Here is an 18038-nt window from a genome sequence, read left to right as displayed (position 1 = left end):
TACAGTTCCCCATTAGAGACAATAGATTCCAAAAAACACGCCAATTAACTATATCCCAGAAGGGTTTCTTTCATTACAAATCAAGCTATGTGGGCAAGACAGTTCAGAGTCTAACAAGTGAACAGACACTACAGGTATGAGCCCATTTAGACAACAAAGAAAGTGACGCATACCACCGGATGCCACATTTTTACTTTGTCAAACCAAAGAGCTCCAATTAAGAGTTTTTTGGGGAATTGCTTTTTTGGCTAAGCTCATAATGTGAGCTAAGCTTCATGAGAAACAGTGTAGCAGTGGAAAGGCTGGCTCATAGCTCAGCTGGTTTACATGCCATCTCCCCCCCCCCCCCCCCCACAGCCCACTATCCTCCCAGACCATCAAAAGGAGGTTGTGAGATACTGTAAGGACGATCATCAGTCCACTCACCTCAAAGAAGCTATCATAGTGCTCCTGCACCTCCATGTCACTCACATGACCTACAGTAGAAGGAAATAGAAATATATAATAAACCGTTATGGATGAGCCCCCTCCCCCTTCACTCAGCCCAACAGAAAAACAATTGATGAATCAATAGTCTAAGCTTCTACTGGAAACCCAAGGTCTTCGACAATGAACAGTTCCCCCAGTTCTACTCACTTATCCAGAAATATTCCTCGACAAACCTGGCCCCCTACACTTATGCTTTAATGGACGGAAGGAATTTAACTAGGTCAGCTAAGCCAACAGGACCCCTATGCCCTTCATGCTACAGCACTACCAAGTAGTCCCGAGTGCTGCACAACAGCACACTGATTCAAGTGTGACGAGATAAACGAAGGCTGGTGCAAGACGGTTTCACTATACTTTAGCATGCCACCACATATGCAATGTGTAGAAGTGCTAGGAGGCAAGCCTATTGCAATGAGCAAAAATGTGCTTTGGGGTGGTTATCACTTGATTCAGGAATCTAGCACCTGTTACACAGGAAGAACATGCTTAAACCAAACGGTTTGTAGTCAAGGAAGTGCATTTAACATGTTTATTTATTCTACGGGACCAGTAGGCCCAATCCCCTGTATAACAAATACTTTGGCTGCCAGTGTACTGCACTATAGCATGGTTGATGGAAAGAAGATTGTCTGCTGAAACGAAAAGCATTCATATGCACTAGATGTTTATAAATGTGTATGGTTCATTAAAGAAAAGCTTTTTTTTTTTTTAAATGTGCGGTCTCTTGCCCCCCCCATAACTCAGTAAACTCTACCAAATAATTTGGCCCTTCCCTGTTTTATACAAAAGGGCAACTATAGTCAAGGACCTCGATCAGTGCAGATTTCCAGCCTCCAGAAATTCAAAAGGTATCATAAACATAATCCTCGCCAACTTTTGTCAATTACATTTTTGCATACACTAGTGCACCCCCTCCCCCACTCAGAGGGAAAATATTTTCCTGCACGAGTAAACTCTTTTCTTAGCAAGCCTGACTTTTTATTGGAGGGGAGCTCCATTCCATTCTGGAAACAGTTTCAATAGCACCAGTGTCAGAATCTACAATTTTTAATAGATAGAGAAAGGCTTGCAGAGGAGCTGGTTAACCGCCTTAAACATTCATGTTTGTGTGTGTGCACAAAGTCACAGGTGATTCCAGCAAGAGATTTATCAATTCCTGTGTACTTCTGCCTCCGGAAAGGAGAATTGTTTCCAAGAAAATGTACAAGTTCAAAACCAACTTTGGCACACGTATATTAAACTTACATATGCAAAAAGTAGTACCACGTAAACCAGTCACTGAACTAGTGTTTGGTATAAACTCACAATTAAGGCCAACACGGAAGATGCAGTGAACTGGCCAACAAGTTAAACAATGTGGTCAAGTGGAGAATGATAAGGCGATCTCAAGGTTCCTAACGTTAGCAATGTAGGCTATTGAGAACAAATCCAGTTTTATTTTCATCGTTTTACTAAATCTAACGAACACTTAAAGGTTAATGTTTAGGTAAAAAGTGCTGATGTATTCCAAGCTCTAGTGATCAAATTGCTGGCCTAAACAGAGCTTATTAACGAACAGTCTGTGACTATTCAAAAGTTTGACAAAAAGGACCCTGGTATGCTCCAAAGTGTGGCATATTAAAGTGCTGCCAGAAATACAGACATAACATGAGAGGGTAGTGAAATAAAGAGAACGCTGCTATAATCTCAGCTTGCTACATGGCAACAAACGGAACAAGTAGATATCCTAAAAAAGTACAAATCCATGGAAATCCAACCCCGTGGACCCCCCTAACTCCAACAATCCTTCCACAAACACCAGCACTGCAGTGTCAGATCCCTTTAAACTACTGTCCGATTCCCCTTTCACCCCACCACCAATTCAGTTCCTACTGCCTCCTATTGTATTCCATTCAGCTTGCTGCCTAGTCGGTGCTTAATTTGTAAAAGAATATGTGTTGGGGCCCAAAGGTTTTGTTCAGAAGCACCTCATGCCTTTTTAATCCACCAGAAACTCCTGCTCTCTCATTTTTGCAAATTCCTGCTTTTTCCCTATCTTCTATGTCATCCTCATTTCCGCCTTTTGTGTTTTTCTCTCTTGCTCTGGATCGAAGTTTGTTGAACAAAAATAACTGCCTATGGGCCTCACCTGCAAGTACCGGCTCAAACCAGCACTGGTCTATTGATCCTGCAGTCACTCGCTCCCGATATAGTTTGCCTACTTTCCAAGCTCAGATGTCAAGTCTCTACCAGCATCCAAAATGTCCCTTATTTAGGTTTGTGTATAATATCCCCCTCTTTGTCTTTCCCCTTCCTTAGACAAACCCCAGACTCTTCTGTGCTCCAGACATCCCAGGGATCATTTCTCATCTCCTAACCACGCACAACACCTCACAAGCTAGCAGTCGTCGAAATACATGACAGACATCACAGGTCAAAAAACTACCAACTGCTTTTTATAGGAGATGAAAAGAGATGTCATAGAAACATGTACAAAAGGATTTTAAATTCAGCAAGCAAAATCTTGCTGGCTGATATCAAATCCAAAGCTGCTTGAAGCGCAATTTACATGGGACAAGGTAACAGCTCATTTTATGAGTCTAATTACGCACAGATCTAGGAGGCAACTTAATTTTCACCAAGCAGCTTGTGTTGTAGGAAAGCTGCAGTTCTTGGTCTTAACACTTCTTAGCAACATAACGACTACTACAACAAGGGGAAGATGCAGTCTTCCACATATTCAGATGTGATGTAACAGAAGGCTTGTGGGTGGCAAAGAGATGACAGAGATAGCGTACTGCAGAAGCTTCACTCTTGGTTCACAAGACTAGGTTTGGCACACCGTTGCTCCTATTTTTGGTACTCAAACCATCGCTTTCCATGCATGCATCAGCAGTGATTCTAGAAGCAGGTTGCAAAAATAACCTTTTCTTGGAACAGAGCTAATTAAATGGTCAACATGAGCAGAAAACTCTCGTGTGAACATTGGCATAGAACCGGAGCAACAACCAAAGATTGGTTTCCAAGGATTCCAACACGATCTTCCAAGGATTCCAACATGATCTTAAAATGTCCGAAAGTACAGGTTGGAGGAGGTCTTGGTTACTTGTATTATACTTACAGCTGAATCCCCACCTGTTGAGTGTTAAGGGACGTGGGTGCATGTTAGTGTGTACAGACAGGCATGGCGGGCAAGGTTGTCGCTCGAAACAGCACAGCCCACCTATAATGACCTCTGGCTGCACCTGAGGAATCAAGGGAGGGAAGACATGAAATTCCCTCCAGATACTTACAGTGGGAACCATCAGCTGTTTGGGCTGTATTCTGAGGGTTACGATACAGGTTCAGCAATACAATAGTCTGAAAAATCAAAAACATGTATTACTTTGTGCAGTGAATAGATGCACAGCTCCTAAAGTAATCTACTCATTTAAAAAAGTAGCACAGCATGGATTACAGATCCTACGGAGAACAAAGGCAAGCAAATGAAAGGAAGAAACAATGATAGAAAGTACACACAGAAAGGATGGCGTGGAGATGAACAGAAAGGAAACTAAATTGTTACATGGTTACTTTAAAGAACTCAAGATGCATTGTATATGTAACAAGACCCCAATAATAAGAATGGGGACCGAATTCTAGGTAAAGGCACAGTATGGCAATGCATCTTTTTGTATAGTCATCGCAAACGTTTTGAACTGATGCTGCTAACCAGACCTCAGTGCTAGTGTTCTGACCATACAACATGCATGTTTCATTGGCTCACACTCAATTTGCATAAGCTTTCTTACTTATCCCTAATATATGGTTTTCAGTGTAGCTAGGGCCTGTAGGATGGAGGGTCATCCCAGGGACTACAGCACTGAAGGGCAAATTGGAAACACTTGGGAGAGAGGCTGCTCTATTGTTTAGGCAGACAGGTTGGCACTAGGCACGGGGGGGACCAGTTGTCAAATCGTTTTTCAGGGGCGTGTAGCCCCCCCCGCCCCCCCCCCCCATGTAGCCACAACTCTGGGTTGGGCTAGGGAACTCTGAATGCCAAGAAAGGGGTTCTGCCTTCTTGAGGGTAGTCAGAATACAGACTTCTGGGATAGCTAGCTGCCACACTTCACAGGAAGTGGTCATCAGGCAGGAGGAAAACTGGAAGTCGATTGACTGGTGACAGTGATCACCCTGAAAGTCATTTTTGTACATTAAAACAATGGCACCTAGATCACCAGGACACGAGAAGAGGACCAAAGGAGGGTCGCCCGGCTTCACCAAGGATACAGCATAGAGGCTGCTCGGGCGTGAACAAATAGTTTCTTACCGGTCGGTGTAGTTTTGTAGCTTGAAGATCTTTCTGGATTCACTATGCTGTGCATTATTCCGCGGTTTAGTCGTTGGGTCCGGAATCGCAGTCTTTTCTTTCTTTCCGTCGCCCAGGTGGGCGTCGACGTCCCACCTTTTGGTGTACTTCCTGTGACGTTGGCATGCTTCCTGCGGAAGCTCCCACCTTTGGGCGCCATCTTCGGATTCTTTTTTTCTTGTTTTTGTGTTCCGTTTGCGAATCCTTTGGCAATGTTCAGTATTTCTTTTCCAGTAAGAGATTTATCTTTCAAGGTGTCTGTTTCAGTATTGTCCTTATATTAACACCTGCTTCTCCAGCCTCATCTTTTTGGCTGAGGTGGGTGGGTTCGCTAGTGAATCCAGAAAGATCTTCAAGCTGCAAAACGACACCAACAGGTAAGAACCTATTAGTTTTGCAGCGTGAATCTTTCTGGATTCACTATGCTGTGCATAGACTTTGTAGCTGTTTGTTATGTTTGTGGCAGCTGGGTGGAAGATGAGCGTTGGTTGTTGAATATATGTTGAAGCACTTTCTGCCCTACCTCTGCTTCCTTGTTCATTTGTATATCCACACAGTAGTGCTTATTGAACGTGTGCACTGAAGCCCATGTTGCCGCCAGGCATATGTCTTGAATGGGTGCGTTAGCTAGGAAGGCTATTGTTGCCCCTTTTTTCCTGGTAGAGTGGGCCCGTAGCCCCTCTGCTAGTTCTTGGTCTGCCTGTTTGTGGCAGAATTGTATAGTTTGTGCGATCCATCGCGCAATGGTTCCCTTGGTTACTGGTCTACACATGAAACTGCTTGCGAAGGACACAAAGAACTGTTTTGTCTTCCTGTGTTCCTTGGTTCTTTCTATGTAGTGCATTACTGCCCTTCTAGCGTCCAGAGTGTGCAGTGCCCTCTCTGCGCTCCTGGTCGGTTTCTGAAAGAAGCTTGGTATTTGTACTGTCTGGTTGATGTGGAACCTTGACACCACCTTTGGCATAAAGTGTGGGTCAGTTCTCACTACCACCTTATCATTGTGTATTTGGATGTAGGGTTCTTGTAGGATCAGAGTCATGTTGCTGGTTCTGCACTTGAGTACTCTGTGTATCAGAGGTATCTGGGAAAAGCGTAAGCAAATTTTTGCGACCAGCTTATCCATAGGGCATTCCCCAGGGACCCTTCCCCTGGATGCAAAGTTTTGGAATTTTGCATTCTGGCGTGCTGCAAATAGGTCTATTGCTGGTGTTCCCCACCATCCGAATAGCCTTTGCGTTTCTGTGTATTGAGCTCCCACTCGTGGGAGGCCGATGTCTGTCTGCTGAGCCAGTCTGCTTCCACATTGTCCTTCCCTGGTAGGTGTATGGCTAGCAGGTCTATGTGTAGTGGGATGGCCCATCTCCATATCTCCTGTGCTAAGTTCGATAGCGGGGCTAATTGTGGTCCTCCCTGTTTGTTGACGTAGAACATCGTTGTCGTGTTGTCTGTCTGGATTAACACTCTCAGGTTGTACAGTTTTGTCTGGAAGGCCTTCAGGGTGAGGAACACTGGCTTAGTTCCAGGTAGTTGATGTGTTTGACCGCATCCGCTGGAGTCCACAGACCCCTCACCCCGATCTTGCTCATGTGAGCTCCCCATCGCTTCTGGGATGCGTCTGTGGTGATGGTCACCGGTGGGGTCGGTGGTGTCAAAGGCTTCCCTTCCGTTATGTTCTCCTTGTTCCACCACGACATCTCCTCCTGCACTGCGTGCGTTACAACGACTAGATCTTCCCAACTTCCTGTAGCTTGTGACCATTTCTCTTGCAGCCATTCCTGGAATGGTCTCATGTGGAGCCGTACATTTGGGACCAGGTGTATGCAGGAGGCCATCATGCCCATGATCTTGCTCGCTGTCCTCACTGTCAGAGCTTGCCACTTCTGGTAGAGGTGCGTCTACTTCAGCAGGGCCCTTGCTCTCTTGTCGCTAAGGAACACCTTGCTCTGTATGGTGTTGATTTCTGCTCCAAGGAAGATTTTTACTTTCTCTGGTTCCATTGAGGATTCCCCCCAGTGAATAGAGAATCCCAGGGCCGCCAGTGTACTGGTCACGCGCTATGCGTGTTCTTTGCATGTCCTGTGTGAACTTGCCTTTATTAGCCAGTCGTCCAGGTAAGGGTATACATGTATCCCTTCCCTCCTTAGGTGCGCTGCCACTGCTGTGAGGCATTTTGTGAAGACCCGTGGTGCGGATGATTTTAGTCAGAATGCTAGGGCTGTGAACTGGTAGTGATCTCTGTTGATGGTAAATCTCAATAGATGCTTGTGCTGCCTGTTCATTGGGATGTGCAGGTAGGCATCTTTGAGGTCTATGGTGGCCATGAAGTCTCCGTCTCTTATCCGAGGAATGACCTCTTGCAGGGAGGTCATCTTGAACTTTTGTGTCTTTATGTACTTGTTTAGGAACCTTAGGTCCAGGATGGGTCTCAGTGTTTCTTCCACCTTTGGTACCAGGAAGTAGGTAGAGTACACTCCCTTGTTCCTTTCTCTGTATGGGACTGGTTCGGTGGCCTCCTTTTAGAGGAGTTCCGTCGCTTACTTTTGAAGTAGCTCTAGCTCCTTTCCCGACAGCACCCTTCTTTTTGGTTTCCTGTTTGGCGTTTCTTTTCCAGTTCTATGCAGTATCCGAACTGTGTGATGTTGAGTATCCATTTGTCTGTGGTTATCTTCTTTCCCGGAAGAAATGACTTAGCCTGCCTCCTACTGAGGTTACATGTTCGTTGATGTTCTGGCCGTGTAACCCTGTGTTGGTCTTGTTGTGCTCCACCCTGGCAGGAGGTTTGTGCGTGGGCACGTATTGCGTGACGGAGTCACTTAGCGGTGGGTTGTTGGCCCCCTCTTATTTTGTCCACGTCCAGAGTACCCCTTTTCGCCCCCCTGAATTGTAAGGCCCCCCATGTACATTGCAGTTTCGTTTCTTTTTTGAGCTGGGTGAGTTTTTTAGCCACCGGCGCCCCAAACAATGTCTCCCCATTGATGTGTTCAGAATGTTGTGCTGCACCTCTGGTTTGAAGGCTGAGATCCTGAGCCAGGCCTGCCTTCTCTCCGTGATTCCCAACATCAGCCTGCTGGGCGTTTCAGCTCCGTCCAGGGCTGTTTTGAGGCAAGAACTTGCCACATTTTTCCCCTCTTCCACAAGGCGTGACGCTCTTTGTTGGTACTCCTTTGGGAGGTGCTTGAGCAGCTGTCCGATCTCGTCCAGAATTTGGTAATGGTGCCTGTTCAGCAGTGCGTTAGAGTTTGTCATGCGCCAGTGCATGGCTGCATTTCTTTCTATCTTCCTCCTTGTTAGGTCCATCCTCCTGCTTTCCTTGTCTGGTGGTGGCCCTGATGTTGTTGGCACATTTGCTCTCTTCCTGGCAGTCGCCGCAAAAATGGAGTCCGCCGTAACTGATCCTCGGATGTAGGGAGGGTTCTTGGAGGAGTGTTTATACTTCTTCACCATCCTCGGCGTCACTGACCTGCATGTTGCCGGTTCCTTGAACGCCTCTTTCCTCTGGGCCAAGACACCCTCCAGCATGGGGAGGTACTAATTTGTGTGGGGAGCAGGGTTTTCAAGAGGAAGTCTGCTTTCGGTTTCTCTTCATCCAGCTTGACTCCAAAAGCTGTTGCCGCGTTCTTGATGGCCATATTCTAGTCCCCAATGTCATCTGGCGGCGAAGGCCTCGAAGGCTACGTGTCCACGGCCTCTTCTGGGCTTTCGGTGTCGAGGTCCTGCCACTCCAGGTCCTGTGTCCCATAGGATATTGAGCCGAGGACCGTACGCTGATCGTCGTCGCCCTCCTCCTCGAAGTAGAAGGCTTCTTACTCTGTATTTTCCAGATTTTCAGGACTTTTACGGCCGTTCAGCGTCAAAGTCCTCCTCCACATCTATTTCGACGACCGGTGTCTTTGGTTTCGACGGAATTAAGAATGTCTTCATTTTCTCGTCGAACTCCTTTTTCCTTTTTAGGATGTTATCCATTTCGGCCTCGAGCCGTCTTTTCTTTCTCTCCATTTCGGCGGCCTGCTCTGTGTTGAACGGTTCAGCTGTTCTCTTCGACGTATACGCCGAAACGTGCTTCGGGTCCTTTGTAGACGTCGAAGCGACCCTCTGGTCCTTCTCTCTCGAAGCCAAACGTTACTTTTCAGGGATGTGATTGGGCGACCTTGGCTTTTCGCCGGTCTTCGCCGCCTGGGAGTCCTTTTCGAAGGATCCGCTGGGCTGTTTGTCCTTGGATGCAGCTGCGGACGTCGAAATTTTCAGCGCCGGCGCTCCCTCCGATCAGGTGGCCCACTGTGTGCGCATTCTCCGTTGAACGGCGAACTTCTCGAAGTTCTCCTTCGTCGTCCCGATGGTGTAGTTTCTCGTGGTGCTCAATCCTTTTCGTGCAAAAAACGACGTTTTGGCGTCTTTTCTCCAAAACTCTGGAGGCCTTTCGGGAACGATCCAGACCAAACGGCGGAAAAAAGAATCTGAAGATGGCGCCCAAAGGTGGGAGCTTCCGCAGGAAGCGTGCAGATGTCACAGGAAGTACACCAAAAGGTGGGACGTCGATGCCCACCTGGGCGACGAAAAAAAGAAAGAAAAAAAACTACGATTCCGGACCCAACCACTAGACCGCGGAATGTGGAGAAGCCACCCCTATGTCCTACCAAAGCAAGAGACTCCAAGGGTCATTTGGATAACCACCTGTTTGCAGTCCTGGACCACAATAGCTAAAGAAGCCTGCTGGGGCGAGCTGGTAGCCCAGATTCCTGGGTCACCACTCAGCACCATGCAGCCCAGAAGACCAAACCAATGCTCACAAATTTGCCCGTAAATCAACTGGACACAGGAGAGTGTGTGCAGCTAGGTTGACCAGAAGGCAAATCACTGCCAAAAGAGGAAAAATGCTGCAACCGCTGTACAAGGCAACTGGACTTCTACCCAAATCAAGAGGACTTCAAGGGACGTCGACCCTTGCATTGCCTCACAAAGCCTGTGGACCAAGGGACTGCCCAGAAGACTTTCATCGACCACTCAGTATTTTAGAGCATCTTCAGCATTCTGGATCCCTTGCATCAGCACCACTTCATTGAAGTCAATGGCAATGATTCACTGACACGGCAACTGAAGACTGCTTTTCTTGGAGAGGTTGCAGTTTCTGTGGACCATGCTGGTTCCCTTAACTGGCTGCCTGCTGAAGTTGGTCGCCTAAAGTTACTTCATTGACACTTACTAAAGTTTTTCCTGCAAAAAGTTTTTAAGTGACAAATTTGTGGAGTCTGCCAAAGCTTGTTCGTGGTCAATTAAAAGGAGTAGGCTCACTATATCTTGTATGGTAAATATTACTTATCCAGTAAGCATCCGTTTGTGACCTGTAGTGCTGTGGATTCACAAGCTCAGCCTAATCCCACAATCTAGAGTTGGGTTTGGGTGTGTGCAAGTTGTTTTTTTTCAAAGTAAGTCTTTTAAGTCACAAGGTATAGTGACTGCTCCTCTTGCTGGCAATGCACATCTCCTAAAGAAATCTACTCATTAAGAAAATAGCACAGCCTGGATTACAGATTCTAGAGTGAAAACAATCCCCATTTAAATATTTTGAAAGAATAGGCGACAGTCATCAAACCGGAGCAGAGGAGCACAATCGGCTCAAAGACCATGCGATTTACCAGCAGCAGGAGTCACTATACAGCGCAAATAAAAATAATTCCTTCGAAGAAAAACAACGCCCACACATCCAAGCCTAACACTAGATGATGGCATAATAAGCATGTGTATCTACAGCTACACATTCCTCGAGTGGTTCTTTTTCATTTTGAGGTCATAAATTAAACAAAAATCTAAACTTTTTATAAATGGTGGTCTCATTTCTTGAGTGTCTTATTTCTTCAATTATTTTGGTGCTCTTCAAATACTTTACACTTGTTCCTGTGTGTACGCCTGACCGCTCAGACCCACAGTTATCCAGGATTGAGCTAAAGGGGGTGGAAGTGTATTAAACAGTAAGGTCACAATCACATCATATAATGCACCTCATTTCAACACAGGCACCAACTATAAATCTCTGTTTAGAACAGCATTTGGACTGATTATTTACAAAACAAATTTCTGGGCATCTTCTTCTAGTACTAAATAGATAACCACAAGCTCTGAATGGCCGAGTATGGCACCTGTGAAATAAGGTGAAGACAATAAATCTCACGGATAGGTTCACTTTGAAAAGAATTTCAAGGCAAGGCACGCTTGGTGATGCAGTGCTTAAGACTAGAGCTTGAAACCACATGGGAACTGAACTGTACAGAAGGGCGCTTTGCGTGCAGTGAAATGACATATATGAGGAGATCAATGACAGACCATGGAGATTATATTCAAGGATTGGGGACTACTAGTGAAAGTAATCAAAGTGGTGATACCCATGACCAACACACTCCGCTCTAGAGCAGTGCATCATGTAGAGTGAATCCCAAAGGACACCACTGGGAAAACGCTGCCCAAGATAAGAAAGTGCGTTGCATGGCAGGAACAACTGAGAAAACGTTTACAGTTCATGTTCCGATTCAAGGGGAGGACAACATTGATGAAGGGTTGATTTTAAAGGGAGGTAGACAGCAAGTTTCAAGACAATCTACACTCATGAAATGTTTAGGAGTGCAGTGTGAATTCTCGGGATGCAAGTGCAAAAAGTTCCATGGGATAACAAAAGCGGTGATGTCTTGTGTATTAGTGGAGAGCTAGTTGCAAGGGAGGCAATGACTTGTGAAATCTTGTGCATGCGTGGGACCGAATCTGGGGTAAAAAGCCAACAAGGTAAAATGGTGAAGAATTGAGGGTATGAGCAGCAAGTGCTCCGTGATGGGACAGTGCTGATGAAGTGCTCTCTCAGAGTAGAGCCAGGTGCAGACCAAGCCATGACTATGGAGATGTTGTGAATAAGTGGAGAGTGATTTCCTGGGGAGAACGACATATGTAAAGTATTTAGGTATGATTGGCGAGTGAGTTCAAGGACAAGCCACGACTCAAGAAATGTTGTGTAGTTAAGTAGGATAAATTTCAGGGCAGCCCATGAAAAATGAAACGTGTATAAATGGTTGGTGAGGCACAGGGAAGCACATCGCTGGTAATGTGACGAGAGAGGGATGAGCAAGGTCCTCGTTCAAACTCTTGGTGGCACGACAAACAAGGATGCATGTATGTAAACGTGTGGGTAATAAGGGGAGAGAAAGTTTAAATACATGACTTGTGAAATGCTATGTATGAGTGGAAAACTACAGGTATTAAAGGGTAAAACACTGAAAACGCCACAAGCCGGAGATCAGTGACATTGTTAAGGCATCGCCTTATACCTGACTGAATGTTGGTTTGTTGTGAAGTCGAGAACATCTGTCTCCATGGCGGCAGGCACCGATCTTAAAGTAGAAGGAACAGTTAACCCTGTGGATAAAATAATCAAGAGGGGAAAAACAAATCAGACTGATTCTGTACACTTTCAGCTACCAGATAAGTCAAGGGATGGCATTCCAACATCATTTTCAATTATGGTGCAGCTATTAACCTTTTCGCTTTGCGCTTAGACGTGTATAACTTTTTGGCCAGTCCACATAAGCAAGCCAGACCAAATTTGTTCCCTTTTCACCTCCCCCCCCCCCTCCCCTACCCTGGGGATTCTGAAGGTATCCATAGTTTGTGTATTCCACAGGATTGGACGGCCAAAATGGGAAGAGTAAACGTGCTCTGGATAAAAGGGTTAGGCTTTTTTTCATAACAATGGCATCAACACACATTTTGGTGTGTGAAAGTAACCATCCTCCAGCTTTCATGAACCGGCTGGCCTTAACCCCAAAACATTTGTACCATAGTTTTGAACATTTTTCAAAGAGGTCGCCCATTTTCCTATGTTTTTTGTGCTTTCAACCTACATTTGTTTGTGATGCAAACCAATGCGAAACCGACCCATGAGAGATCCAGGAAAGCTATACATTTCAGAAAAGTAGACAATTACGATTTCAGCAAGGGGTCATGTGTATATCCCTCAAGGTTTTCTCAAAGAAACCAACTGTTTAAAGAAATATTGAAAACTCGTAGGAAAACACAGCCATGTGTGACAATATTTGTCACAATGGCAGATTTAGAAAATAAATGTACCATTATGTTCGATAGACCCTTTTAGTTGTGGGGATACTTTGGTTTTTGGGTTCTCCAATAACCAGAGGTACCCTAGGCCAACAACTGAGCTGCACCATACAATGGTTGGTTTTTCATTACGTGCTTAGTATTGGCGAATTCATATGTGAAATTTTCACTGTGAAAAATAGGTCAATGTAACCTATATATTTCTAAATAGGACAAGATATGGAGTTTGGAAGCAGTTATTCGTACATCTGTAAATTCATGGGTACCCAAATGAGCATATGATCTCAAGTTTTTTTCAAAATGGATAATTTCTTACACGCTGGCTTACTTTTAAAAAGGCACAAATGCAGCTAAATCCAATTGGTAATAATAAATATCCTACTTTAATATGCTCTCATTTCTGTGATGGTAAGTTCTGGAATTTGCAGGGAACCACACATTTACTACCACCTACAATCCCCTCACTAGTCCCCATAAAAATGCTACCCCACTAGTATGTCAGGGACTAGTGCATGTGACTGTTGGGGGTCATTTGAGGGCTACGCCAAATGCCTAGGCAGGCAGCCCCATCTCATTTCACCACAAAAAATATCCTTGGTGTCTAGAGGGCTTTTAAACCTCTAGTGGGCTTTCCTTGAAGAGGTCTTAAAATAAAGGGCTGGTGGAGGCAGGGGGTGCAAAGAGAGATGGGGCAGCCAGAACATGCAGTTGGTTTGTTCTGAGCTGCATGCACTTAGAAGTTTTTACGTATGCTTTAGTCCAAATTTCCACCTCAGAATAAAAGGTGATATGGGCAGGGTTGGTGGAATAATCTTCTTGCACCCGTCAGCAGCCTCTGATGCCATTGCCCATTATGATGGTTTAAAGGCTACATGACATGCTTCCACTGGTCAATCTCCTCAATTTGCACGGTCCAAAATGTTATTTGTATGCAGATGATACCGTGCAACTGTTCTGTCTTAACCAGTTACTATCATTTACAGACTATAACTAACTTTCCTCCATCACTGCCAGAGTACAATGGATGACTACCAAATTCCTCAAAAAAATCTACACAGATTTCAAGTGCTTCTCACAAATAGGAACCTTCCTTCCCAGTACACCCCTGACTGGCCCACTTCTACTTGGCCTAACACACACGTTTTCAGGTCCACAACCCAAGCATCACTCCTGATGAACATCTTACTCTCTAGCTAGAGAAATTTCCTGGTCTTGTTTTTCCAGTTTAAATTGCTCTGCAGAGTCCTCCCTTGTAATGATGCAATGTATCATTCTTCTGCTATTTCAGACATGCTTAGATTGCAGCAATAGCACCTACTTAGGCACCCACTAAAATACGACACAAACTTTAAATGGGACAAAATGCAGTGCCTAGAATTACCATCGGTACCAGGAAACTCATGCATATTTTCCCCAATTGTGGGAAAACTCAACTCGTTCCCGGAGCAAGAATAAGTAAAGTTTAATCCCCCTATTGTACAGAAAGCTTCTTGCTCTCCTTTGCTCGCATTCCTCACGCCACATGTGGATCAGCCTCTCTTGGCCTTCTTCAGGTTCCCTCTCATTTTAAGGCCAGGGGAATTGCTTTTTTAGGTCGAGCCTGGGCAGCGTTTGCGCTGATGGAAGGCATGCAGTAGTGGAACATGTCTTTGTAGCCCCGTTCACTCTCCACCCATATTTTTAATTGACTTGTGTCATTGTCCTTCCTAAACGCTGGCTTCCGAGTCATTATTAGGCGTGTCAGTCCCTCCTTGATACCGCCTTGTCTGTATTGGTTACTTCCCATAACGACTGGACCATTTACTGGTCTTGTAACATGGTCTGCTTTATAAGCCGGTGAGTACTATTTTCTTTAATGCTCTTCCCCTACTCCACCCACGATATCACAGAACCAGCCCGCTTTTTTATTTTATTTAAAGGGCCGCTTTCACTGGTGCAACCACGCTACAGAAGATTTTAAAAGTATTCCCCCCCCCCCCACACTTAGGGTGAAAGCACCATAGACACGTTCACGCGAATGATGGCCACACCCATTTCTTTAGACGCTGCACACTGTAACCAGAATATACGAGCATCATCTAAAACAAGCATTTGCAATGCAATAGGTCTCGCATTAGGAAAGTTTGAGCTATTGGTATTGTAAATGGCAAAGTTTTTATTTATGTTTCTTTTTTTTTAAATAGCTAAATTAATAGCTTCGTCATTTACAATGCCAATAGTTATAACTTTCGCAAATGTGATACCTATAGCATTTGTAATGCAATATGTTTTGTATTGACAAACCGCGAGAGGACAAAAAAAAGCTCCGGACTACCGCCTCCTCCCAGGCCTTCAAAAGGGACCTCAAAGTTCTCCTCCTCCAGAGACACCTCCAAAAGTAATTCACGTCCTCTTGCTATTGTGAGGAAGACTACCCACTACTGATAATTTCTACTTTCCATGATCATGGAAGTGCCTTCCCAGTGTATGCCTGTGATTGGAGGGTCTGCCTTTTTGCAGTATTTTCCATGTACTGGTGTTCGGTGCCCTTTTGTAACATGCACACACCACTCTGCCCTTGCAACACACGGCTGCTACCTCTCACATGTCTTTACCTTTGATACTTGCACAAGTGCCACCTTGCCCATGTAACGCTTGTTCCTGAGCCTGAGTGTCTAGCACTTATTGCAGGACTATACCTCTAATCATACTCTGTTTTCTCTTATAACTGCACACCTGTCACTTTCATTTCCTCTTGTGCACTTTTGACTACCTCATGTATTTTGGTTGCTCACAATTTTTACTCAAGTATTTTGTTTGCTCACGATTGTCACTATTACCTTTACTACCTCATGTATTTTTGGTTGCTCATAGTTTTTACTACCTCATGTATTTTGTTTGCTCACAATTGTCACTATTGCCTTATGTAAGTAACGTATGTTTTTGCAACCTGTTCTTTTGTAATGTTTCTCATTATGTTTCATTTCTGTTCCTGTTGTGAAGACTCCGATGCCTTCGGGTAAAGTCCGCGCTATATAAAAATGCATAAATACATGAATAAATAAATACCGCCTTCGGGGAAAGTCTGCGCTATATAAAAATGCATAAATAACTAAATAAATAAATACCGCAAATCAAACATCCTCGTCACTCTGCCGGCCTGCGACCAGGAAGTCAGGCAGGCCGGCGCGACAACCGGAAACAGGAAGTAGGAGGGCGGGAGCCTACCCCGCCTCCCACTGAAGAGCCGCGATTGGAGCCGTGTTTGGAGCACCGGAGCAGGCAGGAGCCTACCCTGCGCCCCGGTGCCGAAGGAGGGAAGAAGAGTCCTGCTGCCGGGCCCTGCAGCTGAGGAGAGCCGCCGCACGAAGGAAGCCGGTGAGTGGGTTGCTGAGCTGCGGGGGGGGGGGGGGGGGGAGACATGTGTGTGCGCGCGTGCGGGGGGGCGGGCTGTGTATGTGTATGTGCGTATGTGTCTTGGAGTGCGTGTGTGTGACTGTGGGGGAGGGGGTGTGTGTGTGTGAGCGAGTGTGTCTGCGCGCGCATGTGTACGGCGCGGGGCGCGACGTGCGCGTTCGCGCATACGAATCCAGGAAGAAAAGCTCGTGCACCCTCTTGTCCCTCCTTCCCCCCAGACTGATCACTATACGTCTCCAGCTGGACAAATGCATCCTTGCGGATGCATTGCCAGCGAGACCCAAAAAGGGGGCGCGGACACCATTACAGTGCTCTAGCATTTGCGAGAGGGTGAGCTCTACATATTCCAGGTCCTCTGCGATTGTGGGGGTGTAGTCTTTACAGCTATGTCTGCATATTTCACTGTATGCTACACAATTTTCAGAATTCAACCAAAAAATGGCCAAAATCGAAATGGAGGAAAGGTTACTTATAGAGGAAATGAATGGTACTTGTGGTACAATGTTATAGTAGACAGTATGCAAAGGCGCTCTCAATCTTTATTTGCTGTATACAGACATTAAACTGAGATTAAATTGCTGCTACGGCAATATTAATGGCCCCAGTGGATAAGTTAGAGAAGGACTTCTCTGCATCATGAAACAATGCTTAAATATTTAGATGTAATAAAAATGGGGGAGAAATAATAAAGCCCTCATGAAAAAAAAAATTATTTGTGCAAATTCATGTTGTTATCTACGGGTACTGTTCCCGGAGTCCCGGTTGTCCGATTTCTTGAATCACCCCGATTCCTAGCGCGACACGTACATTATACATATGTAAGACACAAGGTTGCGCATGGCGCTCCAAATGGAACGAGTTATTTGTGAAGGCCAAGAGTTAACCCAAAATGTATTACTAGTTATAAATAGGGCTCTCTGTTTTCACTGATTTTTACAGATGAATACACAGACAGAAAGCCATTTATTTTCCTGTCTATTTATTTTTAAATGTGGATAAAAACGAAAATTGGGTTGTTTTTGGAGTGATTCTAAATGCTGTCAGTCATGACTGTCAGGCCAATAGCTGTGCAGATTAACAGACAAAGGGATTAAAAAAAATATAGGGATAAATAATTAGGGTATGCACAATTTGTTATTAGACTTGTTCTCTGCACTTAGCAGAAAACAAACATGAATATGCACAGCTCTCTTAATACAACTAACAGTGTTAATAAAAGAGCATACCTCCGCTGCTACGCAAAAGAAAAAATGTTTTAAGCAAATTGTATTTTCGATAGTATCGGGTGAATGCAAATATGACCACAGACAGTGTTAACAAGTGTAAAATAATGAAGTCTTACTATCACAAAATGTGCTGCATTTGCCTTTTCTTGCTGGATATTTTAGTCAACCATGTAGCATAATGTGTTCCTACCCTGCCGCATAATTCCAATGGACCTGCTCATATTCAACAAAACCACCAAAACTAAAGTCTAAAGTATGAACATGAAATGCAGTACACCACACAGAATGGTATTTGTCTCACCAAGGCCAACACAGTTGAGGAGTTGACAAATAGGTTTACAACAGGGAACGACCTTTGAGCAATGTGTGACTTGCCTCCTAAATCCTCTAGAGGCTTGTAATATCCTACTGAGGAATGAACTGTAAATTAATACATGTTAGAAAGAAAATGGTGGCATGTTAGAATGAAAGTGTGCAGTATTAGGCCTAAACATACCCACAAATAG

General features: G+C 44.9%; 1 protein-coding gene across 1 annotated transcript in view; it reads right to left on the bottom strand.

Moving 5' to 3' along the window:
- Positions 1-18038, bottom strand: part of U2AF1L4 (U2 small nuclear RNA auxiliary factor 1 like 4) — a 50121-nt gene that overhangs the window by 28029 nt on the left and 4054 nt on the right. Inside the window, exons 2-4 of the mRNA XM_078655410.1 lie at positions 12124-12211; positions 3762-3828; positions 427-476 (exon numbers count right to left, since the gene is read on the bottom strand). Of these exons, the coding sequence (XP_078511536.1) occupies positions 427-476; positions 3762-3828; positions 12124-12211 (205 nt within the window). The remainder of the gene's footprint in view (positions 1-426; positions 477-3761; positions 3829-12123; positions 12212-18038) is intronic.

The sequence above is a fragment of the Lissotriton helveticus genome, chromosome 7 (genome assembly GCF_964261635.1).
Source record: "Lissotriton helveticus chromosome 7, aLisHel1.1, whole genome shotgun sequence".
NCBI classification, from domain to species: Eukaryota; Metazoa; Chordata; class Amphibia; order Caudata; family Salamandridae; genus Lissotriton; species Lissotriton helveticus.
The sequence above is the reverse complement of the archived record's forward strand: the minus strand, read 5'-3'. Positions and strand labels throughout refer to the sequence as shown.